The following is a 26,572-nucleotide window of genomic DNA, read 5'->3' on the forward strand; positions in this document are numbered from 1 at the left end:
CACAAGCATTGGTTTTGACAGCTTTCAGGCAGTCAAATGCTGTTGAAAGTCCGCTGTTCATTGAAAATTTTGACGTTTCTTCAGCAAAGCAATCAGTGGAGCCACCACGCTACAAAAATGTTGCACAAATGTTCGATCAAATCCACTCATGCCAAGAAATCACATTATTTCCCTTTGTCTTGAGGGTATCGGAAACTCCTCAATAACTGTTAGTTTCACATACCGTGTGACCATTTGACCCTGTCCGATTGTATGGCCAAGGAAAGTGACTTGGGCTTTTCCAAATTCACTTTTGGCTAGGATTATCACCAAACCTGCCTCCTGAAGTCGATCGAATAACTCCATCACATGTTTTAAATGTTCTTTCCATGTCTGGCTGAAAATTAACAGATCACCAATGTATACCGCACAATTGGGTAATCCTGAAACAACTTTGTTAGTTAACCATTGAAATGTGCCTGGGGCATTTTTCGTGCCAAATGGCATAACTTTGAATTGGTATATACCATCTGGAGTCACAAAAGCTGAAATCTTTTTCGCCCTTTCGGATAAAGGTACCTACTAATAACCTTTAAGTAAATCCAGTTTGAAAATAAAAGCTGATCGTCCTACTTTCTCAATGCAATCCTCCAAGTGTGGGATAGGATAAGAGTCCAGTCTTGTAACTGCATTAACCTTTCTATAGTCCACACACAACTGTTGGGTACTGTCCGGTTTTGGTACCATCACTATGGGTGAATCCATTGGCTGCAACCCACTTCAATTATGACGTTTTTAAGCATACTCTCAATCTTTTTGTTAACTTGTGCCAATTTTAAAGGGTTAAGTCTGTTTGGATGTTGTTTGACTGGAACAGCATTTACCACATTTACATCATGTATAGCCATTTTAGTACTTCCCAATTTATCTCTACAAACCTGGCCATGTGATATCAATAACTCTTTCAGGTCAGTCCATTTTTTCCTATGGAAGGTAACTCAACAATTTATCCCAGTTTTTAAGAACATCCTCATTTTCCAATTTAATTTGAGGTATGTCAAACTCAGTCATCTTGATTTGCTTCGTCACTTTGAGTCAGAATCATTAAAACCTCCTCCTTTTTCTCTCCTTCCCTTTCAAAGTACCTTTTAAGCATATTCACATGACACACTCGGCGAGTCTTCCTTCTATCTGGTGTTTATACCACATAATTCACCTCAATTAATTTCCTTTCAATCTGATAAGGTCCACAAAACTTAGCTTTTAAAGGCTCATCTGCCACTGGTAACAATACTAAAACTTTATCTCCACAGGCAAAACTAAGAACTTTGGATTTCTTGTCTGCTACCTGTTTCCTCAGATGTGCACCTTTTAAATGCTGTTTAGCCAATTCACCTGATCTATTTCATCATTCCCTAAAATTTTACACGTAATCCAATAATGTAAGTTCTGATTCCTCACTCACCAATTTTTCCTTAATCAATTTAAGTGGTCCTCTTATCTCATGACGAAAAATTATTTAAAAAGGTCTGAATTTGGTTGACTCATTAGGTGCATCCCTAATTGCAAACAGTCCCAATCCTTGGATAATCGTGACGATAAGCCCTCAACATTGTCTTTAATGTCTGATGCCTCATTTCTAATGCTCCCTGCAATTCTGGATGGTACGCAGTTGATTTAAATTGACTTATTCCTAAGCTATCCATAACTTATTTGAATAACCTTGAGGTAAGATTTGATCCTTGAACCGATTGTATTTCTGTGGGTAGTTCATATCTAGCGAAGAATTTAAGTAACTCCTCCACAATCTTTTTAGCTGTAATATTACATACTGGAATGTCCTTAGGAAACCTAGTAGACACATCAATTATAGTCAAAAGATATTGATTCCCACTATTCATTTCAGGAAGTGGTCCTGCGCAATCAATTAAGACCCTTGTAAAAGTTTCCTCAAATGCTCGAATGGGTACTAAGGGTGCTGGTTTTACCACTGCTTGAGGTTTCCCTATCACTTGACATGTGTGACATGATTGACAAAATTTAACTACATCCTTATGTAGTCCAGGCCAATAAAAATGTTTTTGTATTTTAGCTTCAGTTTTCCTTGTTCCCAAATGACCGCCCACTGGTACGTCATGTGCAACTCGCAACACCTCCTTTCTGTACCCTACCGGCAATACTACTTGATGAACTTCTGCCCACTTTTCATCCGCCTGCATATGTAAAAGTCTCCATTTTCTCATCAAGACATCACTTTTGCGGTAATAACACTCTGGTATACACTCAGATTCCTCTTCCGTATATGATTTCTGATATATCCAATTTATTTCTATATCTTTCTGTTGTAACTCCGCCAATTTTCCTGAACTAAAAATATCCGCCTCATCTTCCACCTGTTCTTGTTCTTTTTCAACCATCTGATCAAAAATCGTTTCTGATATTGCACTTCAACTTCATCTTCACTCTTTGATTTCTCCTCTTGTCTTACCCTATGACTTTGTGACCTTGTTACTACACAATCCGGAAAAATCCGAGGATACTCGTCCTTCAAAACTTCAGTTGTCTGATTTTCCACTGGCTTTTCAACCACAGTAGGCATTCCTCCCACCCGCGATCCAGCTATATCATTACCCAAGATAAACTGCATTCCTGGACAAGATAGTTTCTCTTTTACTCTTACTCCCACTTCACCATTCTTCACTGGACTTTCCAACCTTATATAATGGAACACTACTCCTCTCACCCTGAATTCAACAATTTACCACCTTTTTTGGCAATATTCTTCCCAAACTACATAGCTCCTCATCTCCTATCATTAAATATTGACTAGCTCCCGTATCTCTTAAAATTGTGACTTCTTTACCTGCTCCTCCTGATACACATGAGTAAACTTTATCCACACAAGTAAATTCTTTAAAGACATTTGGCACCTTCTTATCAATCACCTCTTGGTCAGACTGTACAATCATTTGCACCTCCTTTGCTTCACTCGGGTTTTCCTTTACCACTTTAACAAACCCCACTGTCTTATCCTGTTTTACCACATCAGCCTTCCCAGTGCTTTTCTTCAACCACCAACACTGTGACTTTACATGGCCTAGTTTATTACAGTGAAAACATTTGAAAATTTTCATTTCTTTTCCACCCTCCTGGATTTCTTTTTTAGTCTGAGGTATACTCTCCATATTATCTCCCATCGGATCACCTTTACCTTTACCACTTGAGTATTTCTCATGTCCCCAGTTTCTATCCCTCACAGGCTGGAAGTGATGTCGGAGACCAAGCTTTGATTTATGAACTAATTCATAATCATCTGCCATCTTTGCTGCTAAACCCACAGTTTTAACCCTCTGCTCTTCCACATGAGTTCTCACTACATCAGGAATTGAATTTTTAAACTCCTCCAAAAGTATAATTTCTCTGAGAGCTTCATACGTTTGGTCTATTTTCAAAGCCCTTATCCACCTACCAAAATTACTCTGTATGAGCCTTTCAAACTCCATGTATGTTTGACCAAATTCTTTCCTTAAATTTCTAAACCTTTGTCTGTAAGCTTCAGGCACTAGTTCATATGCACCCAAGATGGATTTTTTCACCTCATACATCCCAGATACCTCCTCCGGTCGTGATGTAAACACTTCACTAGCCCTACCTATCAGCTTTGTTTGAATCAGTAATACCCACATGCCCTGTGGTCATTTCATTGGTTTAGCTACCTTCTCAAATGAAATGAAAAAGGCACCTACCTCCTTCTCATCAAACCTTGGCAATGCTTGAACATATTTAAATAGATCCCCATCACACCTTCTACTTTGATGCTCTTTCTCAATATCCTCATCACTATCATCCAACTGTACGTTTCCCTTTATGTCTGCCAATTTTCACTGACTGTCAAGTTTCATGGCCATTTTCTGAACTTCAAACTCTGTCTCTTTATCTTTTTCCCTGATCTGTGTTGCCCTTTCTCTTTCTTTTTGTTCTGCTAGGGCTATTCTTTCTTTTCTCCCTTCTTCTCTCTCCTTTTCTTTTTCCACTCTCTCTCTTTCTTTTTCCTCTCTTTTGTATTCAAGCTGCTTTAATTCTTTCTCATGTACCATTTGTTTAACTTGTCACTGAATTTTTGCCATTTCCAAAGAGTCAAACTGTATCTCAGGCAACTTTAAATGCTTAGCCACCGCCATAAATACCTCAACTTTTCGCATTTTGTCAGGAAATGTTAACTGCAATGCTTTTGCCAAATCTAATAGTCTGTTTTAGTCTCTGTCCGTAAGGTACTGCGTGTGACCGTCTCCACCCCCAAAAACATCTGAGCCTCTGAAAGAGCCATTGCCCACAACACATTCCCCACTTAAACTAGAATACCACACCTGAAAAGCAACCACGATATGCTCACCCCTCACTATTTTTAAGTTCACAAAGCCAATACAATGGGTAGACTTTTATCCCCCTCGAGCCCCCAATTTGTTATGGGCCAGGGTTTAGACAACCCCAAAGTGTATCATGGAGTTCACCTGACCCACAACTTATAATAGATTGTGGTATGGGGAGCACACGGCGCACTCTACAGGTGTGGTACAGCAGAAATGGAAAAGTATTTTTTAAAGCAAAACAATGTTCATGCTATGAACTCAAGTTAACCTTTTTAAAACATACAGTGAACATCTTAGCAACCATCAATTCAAATACAACCCCCAAAGAATACAACACTAAGTAATTCTTAAGCTGTCCTTTTAACATCCATAAGACTTAAAAAAAACTTTTAACAGAAGCATATCAGGTCAAAGTCACTACTGAGAGCAGTTATTAGTTTTAAATCACCAAAGGATCGATTTCCAGTCTTTAGATTATAGAGAGAGAGACACACAAACCCATTCTGGCTGGCACTGCAGCTATCCAGCTCTGAAAACAAAACTAAACAACACGGCTGCACCAAACAGCCTAAACCGAAAGTAAAAAGCTAACAGACATCCCCTCTCCACCCACTCTCTGACCTGACACCACTGCAGTAATAAACACCCATTTCTTAAAGGTACTCTCACTACAGATTTATATACACACCCATTTTTAAACACCAATTTCTTAAAGGTACTCTCACATTACACCGCGAATCCCAGAGATAGGTTTTTTTATACTCAAAGTTCCGATATTCCGACCCCCCCGGGCCAGCTCCAGCTCCGCTCCCTGGTGACTGGGCCACAAATCCCCAAGATAAGGTAGTTTACTCAAACCTTCAAAGCTCCACTCCTCTGGGTCCTCTCCAACTTTGCTCCCTGGTGACTCGGCTGTGAATCACTGAGATAAGTTATTTATCCGGTGCAGACCCGATGGGTCAAATGGCCTCCATCTGCACTGTAAATTCTATGAAAGTCTATGACTTCCTAATGTGGCCCCCCGGATTTTGTTTTTTCTTCATTCACCATTAGGTATGTGGGCGGCGTTGACAAAAGCAGCATTGGTGACCACCCCTAATTGCCTTCAACTGATTGGCTTGCTTGGCCATTACAGGGACAAGAGTGAGTCACATGGAAGCGAGACCATGCAAGGACAACAGATTTCATTCCCTGAAGAACATTAGTGAACTTGATAGGTTTTTACAACAATGAACAATAGTTCCATGGCCACATTAAATTGCCCCTTAATTGGGAACAAATAATTGGGCACTTTAATACAACAGTTAACACTGCTGCCTCACAGCTCCAGGGACCCGGGTTCAATTCTGGCCTCGGATGACTGTGTGGAGTTTGCACTTTCTCTCCGTGTCTGCATGGGTTTCCTCTGGGTGCTCGGTTTCCTCCCACAGTCCAAAGATGCGCAGGTTAGGTGGATTGGCTACGCTAAATTGTCCATTAGTGTCTAAAAGTTAGGTGGGGTTACAGGTTTATGAGGATAAGGTGGAGGTGTGGGCTTATGTAAGGTGCTCTTTGAATGGGTCAGTGCAGACTCGACGGGCCAAATGGCCTCCTTCCGCACTGTAAATTCTATGATTTCCATGATTATGTTTCAGATTTATTAATTGAATTTAAATTCCACATGATGCCATGGTGGGATTCAAATCCTTGTGCTCAAGACCTTAACCTGGATCTCTGGATTACTAGTTCAGCAACATTACTACTATGATATTCTATAAATACATTGAGGGATGAGGCTAACCAGGGAAAAAGTAGGGCCCGTTAGAGACCAAGGGGGCAATCTGTGTGTGAAGCCGCAGAACATTGCTAGGGTGTTAAATGAGTACTTCTAATCGGTCTTCACTCAGGAGAAGGAGGATGTAGGTGTAGAATTCAGGAAACTGGATTGTGAGGACCTTGAGCAGTTTGGCATAGGTAGTGAGGAGGTATTGGAGGCATTGATGGGCTTAAAAATAGACGGATCCCCAGGCCTGGATGAATTGCATCCCAGGCTGCTGTGGGAGGTGAGGCAGGAAATTTCAGAGGCTCTGAAATAAGTTTTTAATTAGTCTCTGGTCACAGGGGAAGTGCCAGAGGACTGGAGAACAGCTAATGTGTTTCAGAAGGGGTGTAGAGATAAGCCAGGGAACTAAAGACCGGTGAGTCTCACGTCAGTGGTCAGAGAAACTATTGGAGAAACTTCTGGAGGAGAGAATTAATGTCCATTTGGAAAGGCATGGATTGATTAGGGATAGTCAGCATGGCTTTGGCAGAGGGATGTAATGCGTTGCAGCTTTGATTAGAATTTTTTGATAAAGTGACTGAGTGTGTGGATGAAGGAAGTGCAGTTGATGTAGTTTATGTGGATTTTAGCAAAGCAAAGGCTCCACATTGGAGCGTGATTGAGAAGATTGAAGCACATTGGGCAGGATTCTCCATCCTGCCAAACCCACTTTCTGGCATGGCACTCCCCCAACGGCAGCAGAATCCTCTGTCCCGGCAGCCGGCCAATGGGATTTCCCCATTGTAGCCACCCCTACGCCGTCGGGAATTCCACGATGTGAGTGCGCTGCTGGCTAACCGGAGGATCCTGCCGATGGAGAATTCAAGGAACCTTAGCAAGGTGGATCCAAAACTGGTTTTGTAATGGGACAAAAAGGGTGGTGTAAGAAGGCTGGTTGAGTAACTGGAGGCTGTTGTCCAGCGGTGTACCACTTAAATGGGGCCACTAGGGGCTTTTCACAGTAACTTCATTGAAGCCTACTCGTGCCAATAAACGATTTTCTTTTTTTTTTCATTTTTCAAATAATATAGATGACAACATGGGGGGAATGATAAGTAAGCTTGCAGATGACACTAAGGTCGGTAGGGTGGCAGGGTGGTTAACAATGAAGAGGTGGTTGTCAGTTACAGTTATAGGTGGGTTGGTCAGATGGGTAGAGTAGTGGCAATGCTACTTAACCCTGATAAATGTGAGGTGATGCATTTTGGAAGAAGCAGGACAAGGGAGTATATAATGAATTGCAGAGCACTAGGCAGTTCAGAGGAACAGAATGGATCTCAGGGTACCTGTTTACAGATCACTGAAGGTGGCAGAGCAGGTTAATAGGGTAGTTAAGAAGGCATATGGGACACTTTCCTTTATCAGCTGGGGCATAGAATATAAAAGCAAAGAGGTCATGTTGGAGCTGAACAGAACATTGGCTTGGCCATAGATGGAGTACTGTGTGCCATTCTGGCCACCTCACTATGGGGAGGATGTGATTTTTAAGGGCAGTACGGTACCACAGGTGGATAGCACTGCGGCTTCACAGTGCCAGGGTCCCAGGTTCTATTACCCGCTGGGTCACCTGTCTGTGCGGAGTCTGCACATTCTTCCCGTGTCTGTGCGGGTTTCCTCCCACAGTCCAAAGACATGCTGGTGAGGTGGATTGGCCATGATAAATTGCCCTTAGTGACCATGTTAGGATGGGTTACGGGGATAGGATGGAAGTGAGGGCTTAAGTACAGACTCGATGGGCCAAATGGCCTCCTTCTGCACTGTATGTTCTATGAGAGACTGGATAGGCTTGGATTATTTTCTTTAGAGCAGAGAAGGCTGAGGCGGGAGTGGGGTGGGGGGGGAGGACCTGATTGAGGTATAGAAGATGATGAAGGGTTTGGATAGGATAAATAGGAAGCAGATTCCCTTTGGTAGAGGGGTCAATCACAAGAGGACATAGTTTTAGGGTGAGGGACGGGCGTTTCCGACAGCATTTAAGAAAATACATTTCATTCAGAGGGTGGTGAGAATCTCCAATGCACTGCCTGGGATGGTAGTGGAGGCTGGAAACCTTACAACTTTTAAAAGCACTTGGATGAGCTTTTGAGACATCATCACATTCAAGGGTATGGGACAAGTGCCAAGTGTGATTACCGTGGGATTATTGTTATTGTCGGTGCAGATTTGATGTGCCAAAGGGCCTTTTATGTGCTGTACAACTCTATGTTATCATCTTCTCATTGTGTAGTTTGGGATAGAACTTTCAACCATGGAGGTCTCATCCCACCTTGCACTGGGTAGAATGATGCCACATTGTGCTTTACCTTCTGACAGAACAAAAATCATCAGTCATTTGTAATTTGCAAGAACTACTTTATTTCAATAATGAAAATGTGAAGCCCTTCCAGAATAAATTATACGTTTGTTCACCGTCTAGAAAATACCAGATTCAACATTTGTGAAACATGCATTTTGTGGATTTCTGCAGTACACTGTGAAGTATAATGACTGCAGCTTACGTTACAGTTCCTGTCCCACTGCACTAATTTTCATGTCATAGGCACAGCATTTAAACTTTCACAGAATTAAACGGTCTGGATTGTGCAATGTGATCCAGGAATGTGGGTGAAAATCCTGGTTGCAGTGTTATGTAGCATTTAATGTCATCAGTCACCATTTGACACTTTCCCTGAACAACAGCTTTTAGTCGCTATCTGGAGGGTTGGAATTTCTTAGGTGTTCAGCATTTTATTTTCTGGATTGATTCCAATATGTTCATCGATGAAGCCACTAGGACATGGTTACTTGGGAAAGTGCCAAGCAGAACTATTGACACACCTTCTACACTTTAGTACAAGGCATGTGGGTTGTGGGTTTGATATTTCAGCAGGTGGGCAAGGCCCCAAACCTGCCACCCTGTTCAAGTGCAGAACTCGGCAATGAGAGGAGATCCACCTGTCGTCCACTGGACATCACATTGATAATTGTCTGCTTTCTCAAAATGCAGAAGGACAGTACTGGAGAATGGCTAAAGATCTAGGACGTTACTCAAAGCAGTTGGGCGGCACCGTAGCACACTGGTTCGCATTGTTACTTCACAGCGCCAGGGGCCCAGGTTTGATTCCTGGCTTGGGTCACTGTCTGTGCGGAGTCTACACGTTCTCCCTGTGTCAGCATGGGTTTCCTCCGGGTGCTCCCGCTTCCTCCCACAAGTCCCAAAAGGTGTGCATGTGAGGTAAATTGGGCATTCTGAATTCTCCCTCTGTATACCCGAACAGGAGCCAGAATGTGGTGACTAGGAGCTTATCACAGTAACTTCATTGCAGTGTTAATGTAAGCCTACTTGTGACAATAATAGATTATTATAAATACGCTAATTGCATAAAAAGTAGGAAACTTATACAAAAAATGAGGGTGGGATTCTCCGACCTCCCGCCAGATTGGAGAATCACCGGGGGGGGGGGGGGGGGGGGGGGAATCCCACCCCACTGCTCTGACGCCGGCAGCACCCCACTGCTCTGACGCCGGCTGCCGAATTCTCCGGTGCCGTTTTTTTACCGGGCTGATCGCGCCGAGCCGGTCGGGGGGCCTTTGACTGTGGCCCCCCCCCCGGCGATTCTCCAGTCCCCGATAGGCCGAGCGGCCGCCCATTTTCCGCCAGTCCCGCCGATGTGAATTACACAAGGTCTGTACCGGCGGGAACTGGCTGTTTGGGCAGCCTGCAGAGACCTTGGTGGGGGGGGGGGGGGGGGGGGGGGGGGAGGGAGGGTATTCAACCCCGGGGGTGCCCCCACGGTGGCTTGGCCCGCGACTGGGGCCCACCGATCTGGGGGCCGACCTGTGCCGTGGTGGCACTCTTTCCCTCCGCACCGGCCTGTGTAAAGCTCCGCCAAGGCTGGTGCGGAGCAGAAACCCCCTGCGCATGTGGAGGAATCACGGCCGCGGTTCTGGGAACACGCTGGCGCTCTTGCGCATGTGCCAACTCATGCCGGCCGATGGAGGCTTTTACGTCAATTGGCACGGCGCCAATCACTCCAGCGCGGGCCTAGCTCCCGAAGGTGCGGAGAATTCCCCACCTTCCGGTAGGCCCGACGCCGGATGGTTCACACCACTCTTGACGCCGGTACGGCCCCTCCGTCGGATACAGGAAAACCCGCCCCATGTGTCCTCACAAATTGACCGCAATAAATGACACAATTCAGATTGTCAGCAATGATGTTTCGATAACACAATGCCATTTATAGGAAGCACTGAGGCATTCTAACATATGTTGACTCCATTCACCCGGACGTTCCAACATAATCCTATAATTTATACCTCACCTTGGGATTTTAAAAAAAATTTTAGAGTACCCAATTCATTTTTTCTAATTAAGGGGCAATTTAGCGTGGCCAATCCACCTACCCTGCACATCTTTGGGTTATGGGGGCAAAACCCACACAAACACAGGGCGAATGTGCAAACTCCACATGGACAGTGACCCGGGGGCAGAATCAAACCTGGGACCTTGGCGCAATGAGGCAGCAGTGCTAACCACGCCACCACCGTGCTGCCCATTTACCTCATCTTGGGATGAGGTGGCGATGAGGGGTGCTGAGGGGTGCTTTGACTCGAGGTCTGCACTGTTCCAAACTGGAGGGGCAGAATACTGTTCTACCACTGACCTTACTTTCAAAGTATTTCCATGGCTGTGGAATACTTTGGAATGTCCTGAGGTCATGAATAGTGTTGTAACAATACAAATCTTCCTTTCTACAAATTCCTATCACTCTCTCTCACTTCTGACTTGAATGAAAGTAAAGTGAGTTTACATGGGCGGAATTCTCCTGTAATGGGGCCATGTCCCCACGCCCGTGAAAAAACGTGCGCGAATTACTCTGGACTTACCTGGAGTAAGTCCACGGTGATTCCGTGATTTCCAGGGGCCTAGCAGGTCCCCAGAGTGCTCCTCGTAGCTCCGGCTGTTGATATGGCACCCTGCACGTCCGATTGGGGGTCCGCGCATGCGCACAGCTGTCGCCTCGGTCGGCCGCGACATGGCCGACCCACACCGCAGACCGGCACCAGATTGCGTGCACCTGCTGATTGGTGGCCCCCGATCGGAACCTTGGCTACCCAGTAAGCCCCCACTGGCGATGGATAGCCCCGCCCCTCACCAAGGCGGCCGCAGACTGTGCCCGCAGCCGCCACGCCGAGTGCCTGTCGGGTGGTACCATGAGAGAACCACACTGACGGGTACTCCACAAGTTGACTTTGGAGAATCGTCGTGGGGGCCTTTTTCAATGGCCCCCGACCAACGCCGTGTCGACCGCGCGCCTGATTCACGGCAATTCTCCGGCGACTGGGGAATCGCAGGAGCTGCGTATGTCCCGATCACAGGTTTGACGCCCTTTCTCCGCCCCCGCGCCAAACACGATTCCGGCGCGGAGGCTTAGAATCCCGTCCCATGTATTCCATTTTCCAGTGGAATGGGTGGGAAACAGCTGGTGGTCTTGGAATAGAACCTGGTGACCCCCCCTCTGCCTGTCCCTCCCCACAAATACCACTGCATTCCACTCACCTTTTGTCCAGGGGACAGCCCCAAATGGTGGGTTCTATGCTCAGGAATGCTCCAATGCTTCGTACTTTCAGGGTGGAAAGCAGACCAGTGGGGATGGCTCTGTCCATCCATCCCATCCAGAGAGCTTCCAATTCCAAACAGGCAAGGCACTTCATTCGGACAGGAAGAAAAGCCCACAGATGCTCCATGCCAACACTGCAGATTAGTTGGGAGCTCGTTCAAATAATATGGGAAGACATTAAGGAGGCAGACAGATAGGAGAAATAAAAATCACTTAGTACATAAAGGAAGAAGGACTTACATTTATATGTGTCAAAGCACTTGATATGAATCAATTGAGGTGCAGTGAGATATTATGACAATAATTCTAGCACACAGCTAAACCCCTCAAACAGGAGAGAAACAGCCACCTGACCTTATTTAAGGAAGATTGTTGACCAGGACATCATGTAACTTTACCGTTCTTCTTTGAAAAGTGATCACGGGATCCTTAATATCCAGTTGAACAGGCATAATAACTCACAGCACCTCAATTGATTCATATCAAGTGCTTTGACTCAAACATGGAGTAATATTTATAAATTACTATATAAATGTAAGTCCTTCTTCCTTTATGTACTAGGTGATTTTTATTTCTCCTATCTGTCTTGGTTTAATGCCTCCTTTGAAAGATACCCCTACCAGTGCAGCATTTCTTCAGTATTTCACTGAGCGACAGCCTGGATTATATACTCAACTCCTCAAGGAAGGCCACACGACTGCGTGGCAAAACGTGGTTCCAACTCCATCTACAAGTTTGCTGATGATACGACCATAGTGGGCCAGATCTCGAATAATACGAGTCAGAATACAGGAGGGAGATAGAGAACCTGGTGGAGTGGTGTAACGACAACAATCTCTCCCTCAATGCCAGCAAAACTAAAGAGCTGGTCACTGACTTCAGGAAGCAAAGTACTGTACACACCCCTGTCAGCATCAACGGGGCCGAGGTGGAGATGGTTAGCAGTTCCAAATTCCTAGGGGTGCATATCACCAAAATCTGTCCTGGTCCACTCACATCAACGCTATCTCCAAGAAAGCGCAACAGTGCCTATATTTCCTCAGGAAACTCAGCATGTCCACATTAACCCTTACCAACTGTTACAGATGCACCATAGAAAGCATCCTATCGGGCTGCATCACAGCCTGGTATGGCAACTGCTTGGCCCAGGACCGCAAGGAACTTCAGAGAGTCGTGAATACCGCCCAGTCCATCACACAAACCTGCCTCCCATCCATGGACTCCATCTACACCTCCCGCTGCCTGGGGAAAGCGGGCAGCATAATCAAGGATCCCTCCCACCCAGCTTACTCACTTTTTGAACTTCTTCCATCGGGCAGGAGATACAGGACTCTGAGAATACGCACGAACAGACTCAAAAACAGCTTCTTCCCCACCGTCCCAAGACTCCTAAATGACCCTCTTATGGACTGACCTCTAACACTACATCCTGTATGCTTCATCCGATGCCAATGCTTATGTAGTTACATTGTATACCTTGTGTTGCCTTATTATGTATTTTCTTGTACAGTGGAAAGTATTTTTCTGCAAGCAGCTCAACAGATCATTCAGTACATGGGAAGAAAAGGGATTTAAATCCCTTTTCTTCCCATGTACTGAATGATCTGTTGAGCTGCTTGCAGAAAAATACTTTTCACTGTACCTCGGTACACGTGACAATAAACAAATCCAATCCAATCCAGAGGTAAGTCCTACCTCAGAGCTGAGAGGACAACCAAATGAGCTGAAGTAGCAGATTGAATTGGGAATTGGAAGTACAATGGTTGAGGAATATAGAGCAAGAGCAGGCAGAGAAGGTGATGGAGCATTAGAGTATCTGAGGAGGGCTGAGGATCATTCATCTGGAGTGACATAGAAACATAAAAAATAGCAGAAGTAGGCCATTGGGCCCTTTTAAGCCTGCTCTGCCATTCATTATGATCATCGCTGATCATCCAAATCAATTGCCTAATCTCACTTTCCCCCCATATCCTTTGATCTCCTTCACCCCAAGTGCTATATCTAACACGTTCTTGAAAACATGCAATGTTTTAGCCTCAACTATTTCTTGTGGTAACATCTTTCACAGGCAGATCACTCTGGGTGAAAAAAATTCTCCTCATCTCAGTCCGAAATGTCAATCATGTATCCTGAGACTGTGATCCCTTGTTCCGGACACATCCACCATCGGGAACATCCTTCTTGCATCTACCCAGTCAAAATTTTATAGACTTCTTCGAGATCCCCCTCATTCTTCCAAATTCCAGCGATTGCAATCCTAATCAATTCAATCTCGCCTCATACATGAGTCCTGCCAATCCAGGAATCAGTCTGCTAAACCTTTGCTGCACTTCCTTTAGAGCAAGAACATCCTTCATCAGATAAAGAGACCAAAAATGCACACAATAATTCAGGTGTGGTCTTACCAAGGCCTGTATAATTGCAGCAAGACATCCCTGCTCCTGTACTCTAATCCTCTTGCTATGAAATCCAGCATACTTTACCGCCTGCTGTGTTTGCATGCTTACCTTCAGTAAATGGTGTACGAGGGCACCTCGTCTCATTGCACATTGCCCTCTCCTAACTTATGGCCATTCACATAATAATCTGCCTTCTTGTTTTTGCTACCGAAGTGGATAACCTTACATTTCTCCAAATGATACTACATCTGCCATTCATTTGCCCACTCACTCAACTTGTCCAAATCACACTGAAGGATCTCTCCATCCTCCTCACAACTCGCCCTTCCACCCAACTGAGGGGCTGGTTTAGCACAGGTCTAATTTGCTGGCTTTGAAAGCAGACCCAGGCAGGCCAGCAGCATGGTTCAATTCCCATACCAGCCTCCCTGAACAGGCGCCAGAAGGTGCTGACTCGGGGCTTTTCACAGTAACTTCATTTGAAGCCTACTTGTGACAATAAGCGATTTTCATTTCATTTTCAACTTGGTCATCTGTAAATTTGAAGATATTTCATTTTGTTCCCTCATCTAAATCATTAATATATATTGCGAATATCTAGGGTCCGAGCACCGATCCCTGTGGCACCCCATTAGTCACTGCCTGCCAATTTGACAAAGACCCTTTAATTCTTACTCTTTGTTTGTTGTCTGCCAACAAGTTTTCTATCGATTTCAATACATTATCCCTAATCTAATGAGCTTTAATTTTACATGCTATTCTCTTATGCAATACGAGCCTTCTTAAAGTCCAAATATACCACATCCACTGGCTCCCCCTCATCAACTCAACTGGGTACATCCTCAAAAACAATTCTAGTGGACTTCTCAAGCATGATTTCCCCGTCATAAATCTATGCTGACTCCGATGTCCGATGCTGCCACTGTTTTCCAAGTGTTATATAGAACAGTACAGCACAGAACAGGCCCTTCGGCCCTCGATGTTGTGCCGAGCAATGATCACCCTACTCAAACCCACGTATCCACCCTATACTCGTAACCCAACAACCCCCCCCCCTTAACCTTACTTTTTAAGGACACTACGGGCAATTTAGCATGGCCAATCCACCTAACCTGCACATCTTTGGACTGTGGGAGGAAACCGGAGCACCCGGAGGAAACCCACGCACACACGGGGAGGACGTGCAGACTCCGCACAGACAGTGACCCAGCCGGGAATCAAACCTGGGACCCTGGAGCTGTGAAGCAGTTATGCTAACCACCATGCTACTGTGCTAAAAAAATCTGCTATAAAATCTTTGATAATGGATTCCAGAATAAAAAGTGGGATTCTTCCATTGGGGGCTAATCAGGGGCTGGTTTAGCTCACTGGGCTAAATTGCTGGCTTTTAAAGCAGACCAAGCAGGCCAGCAGCACAGTTCGATTCCCGTACCAGCCTCCCCGGACAGGCGCCGGAATGTGGCGACTAGGGGCTTTTCACAGTAACTTCATTGAAGCCTACTCGTGACAATAAGCGGTTTTCATTTCATTTCATTTCAAGTGCCAACGCCGGAGTGAAAACGGGAGTGTTTTACTCCGGCGTCGGCGCCTGTTCTGGGACACCATTCTGCGGCCCACAGAGGGCTAGGACGGTGCTGGAGCGGCCTACGCTGCTCCAGCTGCCGATCTTGCCACTGTGGTGTCGACGCATGTGCAGTTCGGCCGTTGTCAACTAGTGCATGTGCAGTGGCCTTCTTTCCCGCGTCGACCCCGACGCCAAATGGCGCAGGTCTACAGGAGCCGGCGCAGAGGAAAGGAGGCGCGGGGCAGAGAGGCCGGCCCACCGATCGGAGGGCCCCGATCGTGGGCCAGGCCACTACGGAGGCCCCCCCCCGGGTTCAGACCCCCCTCCCCCCCACAGGCCGCCCCCCCCCAACCCTTCAACGGCAAAGTCCCGCCGGCTCAGAGGATGTTAGAATAGCGCCGGTGGGATTCGGCCTTTTGAAGACAGCCGCCCGGCCCATGCAGGCTCGAGAATAGGCACGCCGGCCCGGAGAGTTGGCGCATACCCCAACCGGTGCTGCGCTGATCACGCCAGCGCCAATTCTCCGCACTGTGGAGAATTGCGTGCCGGCGTCGGGACGGAATGGCGTGATTTGCGCGGAGCCAATTCTCCTACCCGGTGGGGGTCGGAGCATTCCACCCAAAATACTTGTCAAATCAGAGAAAATAACAGATGCAGCAACAGAAAGAGAGAGTAGGAACAGAGAGAGAAGGAGAGATTAAGGACGAAAAGAAGAGAGAAAAAGGACAGAGAAAGGTTTGCTTGAATTGTGGTCATTGACATGCGAATGACTGCTGGAGATGCCCTCTCTATTCTCTCTTCCACTGACTGAGAAACAGAAGCGCACAATCACAGGATTGAAGCATTGGATACCAGGCCATAAGGTCAAGGTCACAGAGTAAGAGAAGGCAGAGGATATTATTTCCTTGGACACAGGATGACCACCTGCTTTTGACCTAGTGACAACAGGATGCCAGTTTCTCACTTGTCACCTTCACTTTCTGAACATCAGGGTTGTGATGTTAATCCGACTGGGTCACCCAACCCCTGAGATTACAAATAACAGGTGCAACCTCGGACTACATTGTGCCATTGTTCTGGGTCTTGCCCAAAGTCCGCACAGGAATCTCACTGCAGTGATTCCTTTCCTACTGGAGTTAATGTCCAAGTTCTCAATAGTCAAACCTTTTTACTGAAAAGTCAATGATCAAATGGTGTTGGCAGCTCCAAAAATAAAGGAGCAAGTTGGGCAAAAAGTGAAGGGGACTTTGGGCTACTGGACTAACCTAGTGAATAAATCAAATATCCACTGAGCAAGCTGTCAGCTCCTTCACTTTGAAATGTACTGCCTGCATTTTGCACGAGTTCAGGTCTACAGAGTTGTTATCCTATGTACGGTTGGGCTGGTTGTCTGACTGATATCCATGCGTACAGTTTAGCAGGGGTTGAAGAGGGGGGGGTTGGCCCGTATATTTGATAACAGCTCACTCACCCTCAGAGGATTTCCTTTGACATATTCCTATCCAATGCAAACTGGAATACGCCACCACCAGAATGGAAATAGAATCAGTTTAAAGAGCAGATTCTCATGGCGGGCATCGGTTGGCTGGAAGGCTGGTTTGAGATGTGGTGTGATGGCAACAGTGTTCAATTCCTGGAAAGGCCAAGGTTATTCATGAAGACCCCACTTTCTCAACCTCGTCGGAGGTGTTGGGACACTCAGGTTAAATCACCACCAGTCAGCGCTCTCAAAAGGGGAGAGCAGCTTGGCGGCGGTCACTGCTAATGGCACTGAATACGGAGAAATTCACTACCTCCAACACCAGCTTGTTAAGATAGCACCTTCCTTCTAGAACTAACCATCTAACATGCCCAAAAGAAAAGATATACTGAGTGCACAACAGGTGCCCAGTAATAAGTAGGCAGGAACGGAGTGAATAGTTACATTTATTCTTTATGTACAAATGATGCTAGCCCATTCTCTAATCCGGATTGCTCCACACTGTACATAATGGGTTTAATGTATATAAATCACTAGTTTGGTCAACCAGGAACAGAACAGCACGGTCTCGGGCAATCCTGCAGCTCACCAAGAGCCGTGGCATCCTAGAGTTTCTGTGCTTCTTCCAGTCCCTGTATAAACCTGGCTGAAAACCCGGTACAATATTCGGAGTCTTCTATTGGGGAGAAAGGCTCCGTTTTGGCCGTGGGGCTGTTTGTGCTGAGATGGCCTTTTCCTGCATTTTCCTCTTTCGCCGCCTCAATCTCCTCACTGGGAAGGTGTGGACATGACAACTCAGGCAGGACCTGTCCTGCCTTCTTCATCTCTGCTATTTGCTTGGCGCTGCAGTCTGGGGTGTTTGTTTCGTAGGTTTCATGGAAACTGTTATAATCCACTTCATAGAAATCTTTCTCCAGAGTCAACACTGGGTTGAATCGATGTCCCCAAAGAACCTCGGTGTCAGAGTACGAGCTTCTGGCTTGACAGGTCATTCCTGTTGGAAAAACATATCGGACAGGGTGAATATAACATCTGCCAACAAACACAAGGAGGCATCTGGTATGTATGTGAGAGCTCGCTAAATTACTCCTTTAATGCCCTAGGTGGAGATTGCCAGGTTGCAGTGGTAACAATCACAGCTTAAGAGTCAATAGATTCTGGATTCAGGTCCCACTCCAGGACTCGAGCACAAAATCAAAACTGACCCTCAAGGAGCGCTGCATTATCCGAGGTGCCATCTTTTGAATGAGATTTTAAACTGAGACAGTGGACAAGAGTGTCTGGCCTCCTTGCGGTGTGGTTCTCCGTGGAGGGAGGTGGCCTGCCGTCAGTCGGCCAGCGGCAGGATTTTCTGGTCCCGCTGCTGTCAATGGGATTTCCCATTGAATCCGCCCCGTGCCGCTGGAAACCTTGGGGGGGGCTTCAGCGGGACTGGAAGATTCTGCTGGCGTAACTAGCCGGAAGATCTCGCCCACTGTCTGCTCTTTCAGATGGGTGTGAAGATTTGCATGGTACTATTTGAAGACGAGTTGGAGAGCTTTCCTCAGTATTTTGTGCAAATGTATCCCTCAATCAACCAAAACAGATTCCCAGGTCATTATCACATAGCTTTTAGTGAGAGCTTGCTGTGCACACATTGCCATGCTTCCTACCTTCAATGGTGACCACACATCAAAAATACCGAAGGTGTCCCTTAAAACACAATTCTTTCTTACCAGTGTGAGGCAGCTAGAAATTTACAGACCTGTCGTCTCATGGTCATCTTGGTCAGTTGAATGTTCTACAAAGACAGCCTTGGAGCAGCTATTTTCTGTACAGTGGCCACCGCCCCCAATTACATCAGTAATCAGTAAAGAACGGGGAGGGGGGGAGCGGCTCACTGGTTTCACAGCATCTTTTTAAACTGAAGTTAGGGTCATAAAAAGTCAAAGTCTGCTTGAGTTATTGCCGTGTGCTCCTGGGTGGCAGGCTTGACCTGGCTCTTGCAATCAGAATGAATAGCAATTCAGAATCATCACAACCAATGGGGGTTCACGTTATCCCCTTTGCCCCACACATAATCACAATTGGAAAATGGACCAGTGCAATCAGGCATTGCAACAGATATAATCAATTCTTTTTATTGCTTTCTATTGGAAAGTTAAAAGATATATATTATCTGGCACAGTTCTATTAACAGTTGAAATTTGATTTATCAGATAACCAGGATTTTTTAATAAGAATTCCCAGTTCTCCATCTGTGAGTCACCGGATTTAAATTCACGGAAAATGACTTGTTATAATGAACTACTTAATAGTTTCCCAATTGTATGCCAGTCAGTTTCTTCTTATTTTGGATAACAAATAAGCTGAGCAGTGCCTAGATGCTCAATGAGTGCAAATTAGAATCTTCTCAAATGAGCACAATTTGCAGAAATTTCTACCTGAAGGTGGTGGCACGTTTCATTCACTGGTCCTGGTCAGAATGAATTAAATCCTGGACCAATGTAAAATATTATGAAAATATGAATGCAAATGGTTTTGGACAAAACTCACCATTAACATTCCCTGGCTAAAATTCTCACCCCCTCCACCCCGCACCCAGTGAGTTCCGAGGGTGTTAGGGAGGTGGGGCGAGTATAGATCCCCTCTGCGCTGACCTGGATGAGGTTTTGCAGTTGGGCGGATAGGGCCTCCGATGGAAGGCCCGCCCATACCCCAATTAAGACCCTCAAATGGCCATTTGGGGGCCTAACCCGCCCAGCCTCAATGTTTAGGCTGGTGGGTGCCCTTATCTCGGATGGGAAGGGGAGAGGGTGACCTCAATCAGAAGATCCCTTCAAGCTAGGGGGGCCCTACCTCAGGGGCCAGGGAGCTCATGGTCTCAGCCTACCCACTCCCCTCCATGACAGGAATCATCCCTTCCCTTATGTTCTTATAAGGACAGGAAAGTGGACATCAGGAATGTCGGATCAGCCATGATCCTATTGAATGGTGCAGCAGGCTCGAGGAGCTGAATGGCCTACTCCTGTTCCTATTGCTTATGGTTTTACCCTCCCAGGGACTACCCAATCCTTTCGCCAGTGCAGTGCTGTGCCTGGATGGGCTGGAGATTTGACAGCCCTGCAAGGTAGGTCTTCTGACCAGACGTCCCACCATTGTCAATCAGAGCAGTGGGCCTGCCGGAGTTGGTGGGGATGAGTTTCTAGCGACTCCCAGATGATGGGTGCCATGTACTCACCTTCCTGAAAATTCAGGGCCCCGTTTTTATTTTGTTTGCTCTGGTTCTGTTAGTGTTTTTGAATCTGGGCACCAAGCTCACAGGGCCCAGAACTATTTATAACGCTGAGAAGAATTGATCGGGTAAATGGAGGGAAATTAGTTTCTTCAGTGAAGGGAGACCTGAGTAAGGGGTATAGAACATTAGAGTTAGGCCATTCAGGAGAAATATCAAAAACCATTTGTTGACACAATGGATATTAGAAAACTGAAGTCCTGCAAAAAAAGGCTTTTGATAATTTTAAAACTGGGCTGATTAGATTTAAGGATATTGAGGGATATGGAACGAGGCCCCACAAAAATGTCACAGGACTTTTATAGGACAATGCAGTTCAGAAGGTGACCATCGACAGGACTCCAGGTTGCTGTGTTTCAATATAGAGCTCACTTTTGGAGGACACATTTTGCAGTATGGAGTCTCATGGAAGGCCAATAGAACAATGGTTCTGAAACCTTTTCATCCATAGGCCACTTCGGTGGAGAAAAAGACTCTAGACCACCGACAGGCCCTACCCCACCCACTTTCACACGAACCATCATTTAAAAAATCGTCCCAACTGATAGTCAGTCTCATTAAGTTTCTATCTAGCTGCTTTTTGGCTACTAAATGCAATAAATGTATATGCATTTTTTATTAAACTAAATTATTAATTTGTGCCAGAAACAGAAGTATCGGCATTTTCATATTATAAACATTAATATTGTAAGAGAAAATTTGTTTGAAAGATTCTAATGCGTGCAATATCATCGTAATCATCCTCCTCTCTGAAACTAATACATTTATACGAATCAAATAAAATCAGCAGTAGCATAAATCATAGACTCAAAGTTTACGACGCAGAAAAGGCCTTTTGGTCCATCGTGTCTGCGGTGATTGAACAATGAGCCACCCGGCCTACTCCCACTTTCCAGCATTTGGTCTGTAGCCAGACCAGTTACGGCACTTGGAGTTGCAAATCCAGACGGCTTTTCAATGAGTGGAGGGTTTCTGCCTCTACCACCTTTTCAGGCAGAGTGTTCCAGATCCCCACAACCCTCTGGGCAAAAAAGCTTTTCCTCGCATCCCATCTAATCTTTCTATCAATTACTTTAAATCTATGTCCCGTTCCCTAGTCCTTCAGCTCTCTGCTAAAGTAAATAGGCCCTTCCCATCCATCGACTCTGTCTAAGCCCTGCATAATTTTGTAAATCTTGCTGATAAAAACGACACGGTCATTGCTTTGGGCTCATGACAGCTGGTGCCTCACTCACAGGAGCTGCACTGGTTGTGTGACATCACACGAGTGTGGTCTGTTCTCTCATATGGCCCTGGCCATGGTGTTGTGCATCAGCGAGTTACATTCTGGACCAGTCAAGGGACCACTTAGAGGACCCTCATGAATGACCAGTATTCTGCGGTCCACAGTATGAGAACCACTGAAGCTGAAGATCCTGCCCTGTGCCTTTCAGTTAACTAGTTTCTCCACAGTAGCTCCTGCTGCAAAATCCTGATAAACACATTTTAGACGCAAGATAGCAAATAAGCATTTTCACTCACTTGGAAGAGCCAATAGTCCCAGGAATGCAGGTACTACTCGGCAAAATATTATAAAACATGGGCGGAATTCTCATCCACCCCCCACCCCCCCGCCCGATCGTAGAAGGGCCTCGCAAATTGCGCCACGCCGCCCGATGCCGGGACGTGATTCAGAGAATCAGCGCCCTGGCACCGGTCAGAGTATGTACAGACTCTCCGGCCCGGACCGGCACAGCGATTCTCCGGCCCGGATGGGCCGAGCGGCCGTCACCAAAAAGCCGAGTCCCGCCAGTGCCAGTCTAACATCATCTGAGCCAGCGGGACCTTGCCGTTGAAGGGTCCGGGGGCAGCCTGTGGGGGGGGGGGGGGGGGAAGAAAATGGGGGATGGCGGCCTCCATAGTGGCCTGGCCCGCGATCGGGGCCCACCAATCGTCAGGCTGGCCTCTGTCGGGGGGGCCTCCTTTCCTCCATGCCAGCTCCTGTAGCCCTGTGCCATTTGGCATTGGGGCCGGCGCGGGGAAGAAGGCACTGCGCATGTGCTAGTTGGTGCCGTCCCAACTGCGCATGCGCGTACCCAGTTGCGACGGATTCCGGCCGGGATTGGCAGCTGGAGCGGCATGGGCCTCTCCAGTGCCATGCTACCCCACTGTGGCCTGGAGAAACGGCTGCCGACGCCGGAGTAATACACTTCCGTTTTTACGCCGGCATCAGCACTTAGCCGCCCGATGGGAAAATCGCACCCCTAAATCCAGAAATGATTAATTTTTCAAAAGAGCCAACTGATGATAAAACACCTTCCACACCAACGCAGTGGCAGCAGTCTACCATCTGCAAGATGAACTGCAGCAAAAAGGGCAGCATGGTGGCACATTGGTTAGTATTGTTGCCTCACAGCGCCAGGGACCTGGTTTTAATTCCGGCCTTGAGGTAACTGTCTAAGTGGAGGCTGCACGGTCTCCCACTGTCTGCGTGGGTTTCCTCCGGCTGCTCCAGTTTCCTCCCACAGTCCAGGGATGTGTAGGTTAGGTTACGGGATGGTGCAGGAGAGTGGGCCTCGGTACCCTTTCGGAGGATCGCTGAAGATGGGCCGAAAGGCCTCCTTCTGAAATGTAGGGATTCTATGAACTTCCCAAAGTTCTTACAACAGAAACTTCCAAACCTCCGACCTCTACCATCCAGAAGGGAGAAGGCAGCAGACGCATGGGAACACCACCACCCATAAAGTCCCTTTCCAAACAGCACGCCATCCTGATTTTAAACCATATCGCTGTTCTTCGACTGTCGCTGGGTCAAAACTGTGGATCAGCACGCAGGAAGGACCTGCCCCACATGGACTAAAGAGAACGTTCACCACCACCTATCAGGAAAAATAGGGATGGGGATGGGCAATAAATGCAGGCCTTGCCAGTAATGCCTGTATTTCATGAACAAATGAAGAAAGCTCTGGGTGCTGTGCACACAAGTCTTTAATTCGAGACCGAGCATGTCAGGTGTATTCACTTTGCACATCGTTTGTTCACATGAAGTAACCCGGATATTTAAATTTGGATAGACTACGGCCCGACAAGTTAGTTATTTTTCTTTGAGGAATAAGCTGACATATTATCCAGCATTTGATCCCTGAACCTGCTACTTTAATCAGATATGCTGACACCCTAAATATATGATTGTCAATATAGATTGGATATAATCTAGGGATTCAGGATGCGATTGAGCTCTTCTTATTCCAAAAACATTGCACTGACAGTTTAATAATGAAAACCCCAGAATCACACATTCCCTCAAATATAGACTCAGTTCTCCCTCGCATGTCCCCATGTCATCTGACTCTGAGCTGTCTGTTCTAATATTCATCACTCCTTATGTAAAGTGGGTTTCCCACCGTGGCGACTTTCTCCCGGGGGTAATATTTTGTCAATGGTACATTTGTGGATGAAGTGCAATTGTTTTTTGATTCTGACTAATCAAGTGGAGACTGAATTACACCAACAGATTTACATTTAGATAGCACCTTTCACAACTTCAGGAGGTCCCAAAATGTTTTACGGCTGTGAAAATACTGTAATTACTGTCGTGAGGTAGGAAACACAGCAGCCAATTTGCACACAGCAAGATCCCACACAGCGATGTGACAACAAAACAAATGGGATCATAGTCAAAGGATAAATATTGGCCAGGACAAGGGAGAACTCACCAGCTCTTCCTTCAATGCTGCAATCCAATCTTTTCCATCACAAAAAGGACAGACAAACTTTGGTTTACTGTTTCCTTTGGATAAGCAGGATTCTGCACTTAGAGACGAGTGACTTATCTTCTCATCGCACAGTCTTCTGCCAGGCGTGTATATTTACCCGTTTTATTCAGCAGGACATTAGAACAGTGCTGACTTCACAGTCAGGCTACACATGTGGAGGGGGGATTCATGGGCTGGAAGAGGCCCAGGAGGCTTGTGTTTTTAGTTTTGGTTGGGTTGATTGTTCCTTGGCGCCTCACAAGGAAGCAAATGGGCTTTCCTTCACCGCTCGATAGCTGGGCTCCAATTATGGGAGTCTTTGTGGGTGGCATGGTGGTTAGTACTGCTGCCTCACAGCACCAAGACCCGGGTTCAATTCCGGCCTTAGGTGGCTGTGAGGAGTTTGCACATTTTCTCCATGTCTACGTGAATTTCCTCTGGGTTCTCTAGTTTTCTCCCACAGTGGTCTCACCCCCACAACCCAAAGATGTGTAGGTTAGGTGGATTAGCCTTGCTAAATTGCCACTTGTGTCCAAAAGCTGTGCAGGTCAGGTTAGGCTACGGGGATAAGGGTGTGACTAGATGGGGTGCACTTTCAGAGGGTCGGTGCAGACTTGATGGGCTGAATGGCCTCCTTCTGCACTGTAGGGATTCTATAATACACTATCTGTGCTCAGCAACTCCTGCCTACTGAACAGCAAGTGCAGAAGCTGGGGGTCGGGATGGAAGTTCTGCTGATGGGTCCTAGCAGCTAACAATTGGCTCGACCTCCAGTCCCTGGACTCCTCGGAATCACATCATGCTATATTGGGATCACCAAACCCACCCTTTAAAATGGGGCCTTTATACCAGTTAACTGTGCACATTGAAGCATAAAATATGTTATTCAGACTCTACCTGTTGCTTCCACCATGCCTTCAAGGATTACAACAATCTCAAAGTCCTCCTTCTCCAGTTGACTTCGGCTCATTTCCCAAAAGGGGCTCTTCTCATTAATTTCGTGTGAAATTATCAGTGGTGACACCAGAAAGAGGCGATCGTCTCCAGTGTCAAAGCCCACGTTGATGTCAGTCTGGTTGAGAGGTATGAATTCTCCTTCTTTGGTCTGTCTGGATTTGATGAGCTTGGATCGGATGGAGGCCTCCACAATGTGCGAGTTACGGAGATCCCCGACCCGAAACATGAGACACATCTTCTCATCCCGGAGAGATATGACCGCACGGTTTGAAAACATGAGGGTCTCGGCTCGATTCTTGGGCTGAGAAATCTTCACAAACATACAGCCAACCATCAAAGCATTGACAATCGATCCCAGAATAGCTTGGACCAAGAGCAGGATAATCCCCTCTGGACATTTCTCAGTTATAACCCTGTGGCCATACCCAATAGTCGTTTCAGTTTCGATAGAAAATAAAAATGCAGATACGAACCCGTTCAAATTATCCACACAAGGGGTCCATGTTGGATCTTCCAAATGGTCCAGGTCTCCTCGAATGTAGGCTATAAGCCACCAGATGAATCCAAAGAAAAGCCAGGTAACAGTAAAGACTAAAGTGAAGATTAGGAGGTTAAAACGCCATTTGAGGTCCACCAATGTGGTAAACAGGTCACTAAGGTACCTATAGGTCTCCTGGACATTTCCATGGTGGACATTACACTTCCCGTCCTTGTCAACATACCTCTGCTTGATTTTCTTAGGCTCTGTAAGTAGCCGCGTCCTGTCTGTTGTTAAGATGTTGTCCCGTGCATGTTTAGGTAACTTCTTTGATTCTCTTGTCGTTGCTCGGATGTCCATGTCGGTGTTTGGGAGGACTCTGGAATCTCCTGCCATTCTACAGTCTCTTCAGATCAAATATGGATGCCACTCCAACATCACCACCTGAAACAGAGTGTAGTGTGCAGATTAATTGCCCACTTAAGGGTATTCATTTTATCTAGCCGAGTGGCTATATTTTATAAAATAGGAATGCTTGACTATAGCTTAACACCTCTTTTGAACGAAAATAAGTAGGTCAGGTAACGTAAACAAAATACTGCTTAATATTTTGGACTCGGCCTTATTATGGTAATAAGTTGTTCTTCCAAAGGACAACAAAATGCGTACTCAGATTGTTTTTATACCAGGGGAAACATTCATATTTCCTCTTGCGTATGTTCCCAAGGTTTACCTATTCAAAGTTGTTTATTTCGAACTATAAATATAATGGTTTTTAGGTGTATAACACAGAGTCCTGTGGAAAGGCTATGCAGCCAGACCACTCCCCCCTCCGCAAATATTTGTGTCAAAACAATTTCCTTAATTGAACTCGAAGAATTTGTCTTTATTATAATTTCCATGACAGATCATTCCAGTTGTAAAATCATAGTTCAT

General features: G+C 46.1%; 1 protein-coding gene across 3 annotated transcripts in view; it reads right to left on the reverse strand.

The window, feature by feature from the left end:
- Window positions 1-17,621: 17,621 nt before the first annotated feature.
- LOC119954185 (G protein-activated inward rectifier potassium channel 4-like) overlaps window positions 17,622-26,572 on the reverse strand; it is a 52,961-nt gene continuing 44,010 nt past the window's right edge. For all 3 annotated transcript variants that reach the window (XM_038779181.1, XM_038779183.1, XM_038779182.1), the window contains 2 exons: window positions 25,099-26,080; window positions 17,622-18,187 (listed from right to left, as the gene is read on the reverse strand). In XM_038779181.1, the coding sequence (XP_038635109.1) occupies window positions 17,799-18,187; window positions 25,099-26,032 (1,323 nt within the window). In that variant the 5' untranslated portion in view covers window positions 26,033-26,080 and the 3' untranslated portion in view covers window positions 17,622-17,798. The remainder of the gene's footprint in view (window positions 18,188-25,098; window positions 26,081-26,572) is intronic.

Source organism: Scyliorhinus canicula, chromosome 19 (genome assembly GCF_902713615.1).
Source record: "Scyliorhinus canicula chromosome 19, sScyCan1.1, whole genome shotgun sequence".
NCBI lineage: Eukaryota > Metazoa > Chordata > Chondrichthyes > Carcharhiniformes > Scyliorhinidae > Scyliorhinus > Scyliorhinus canicula.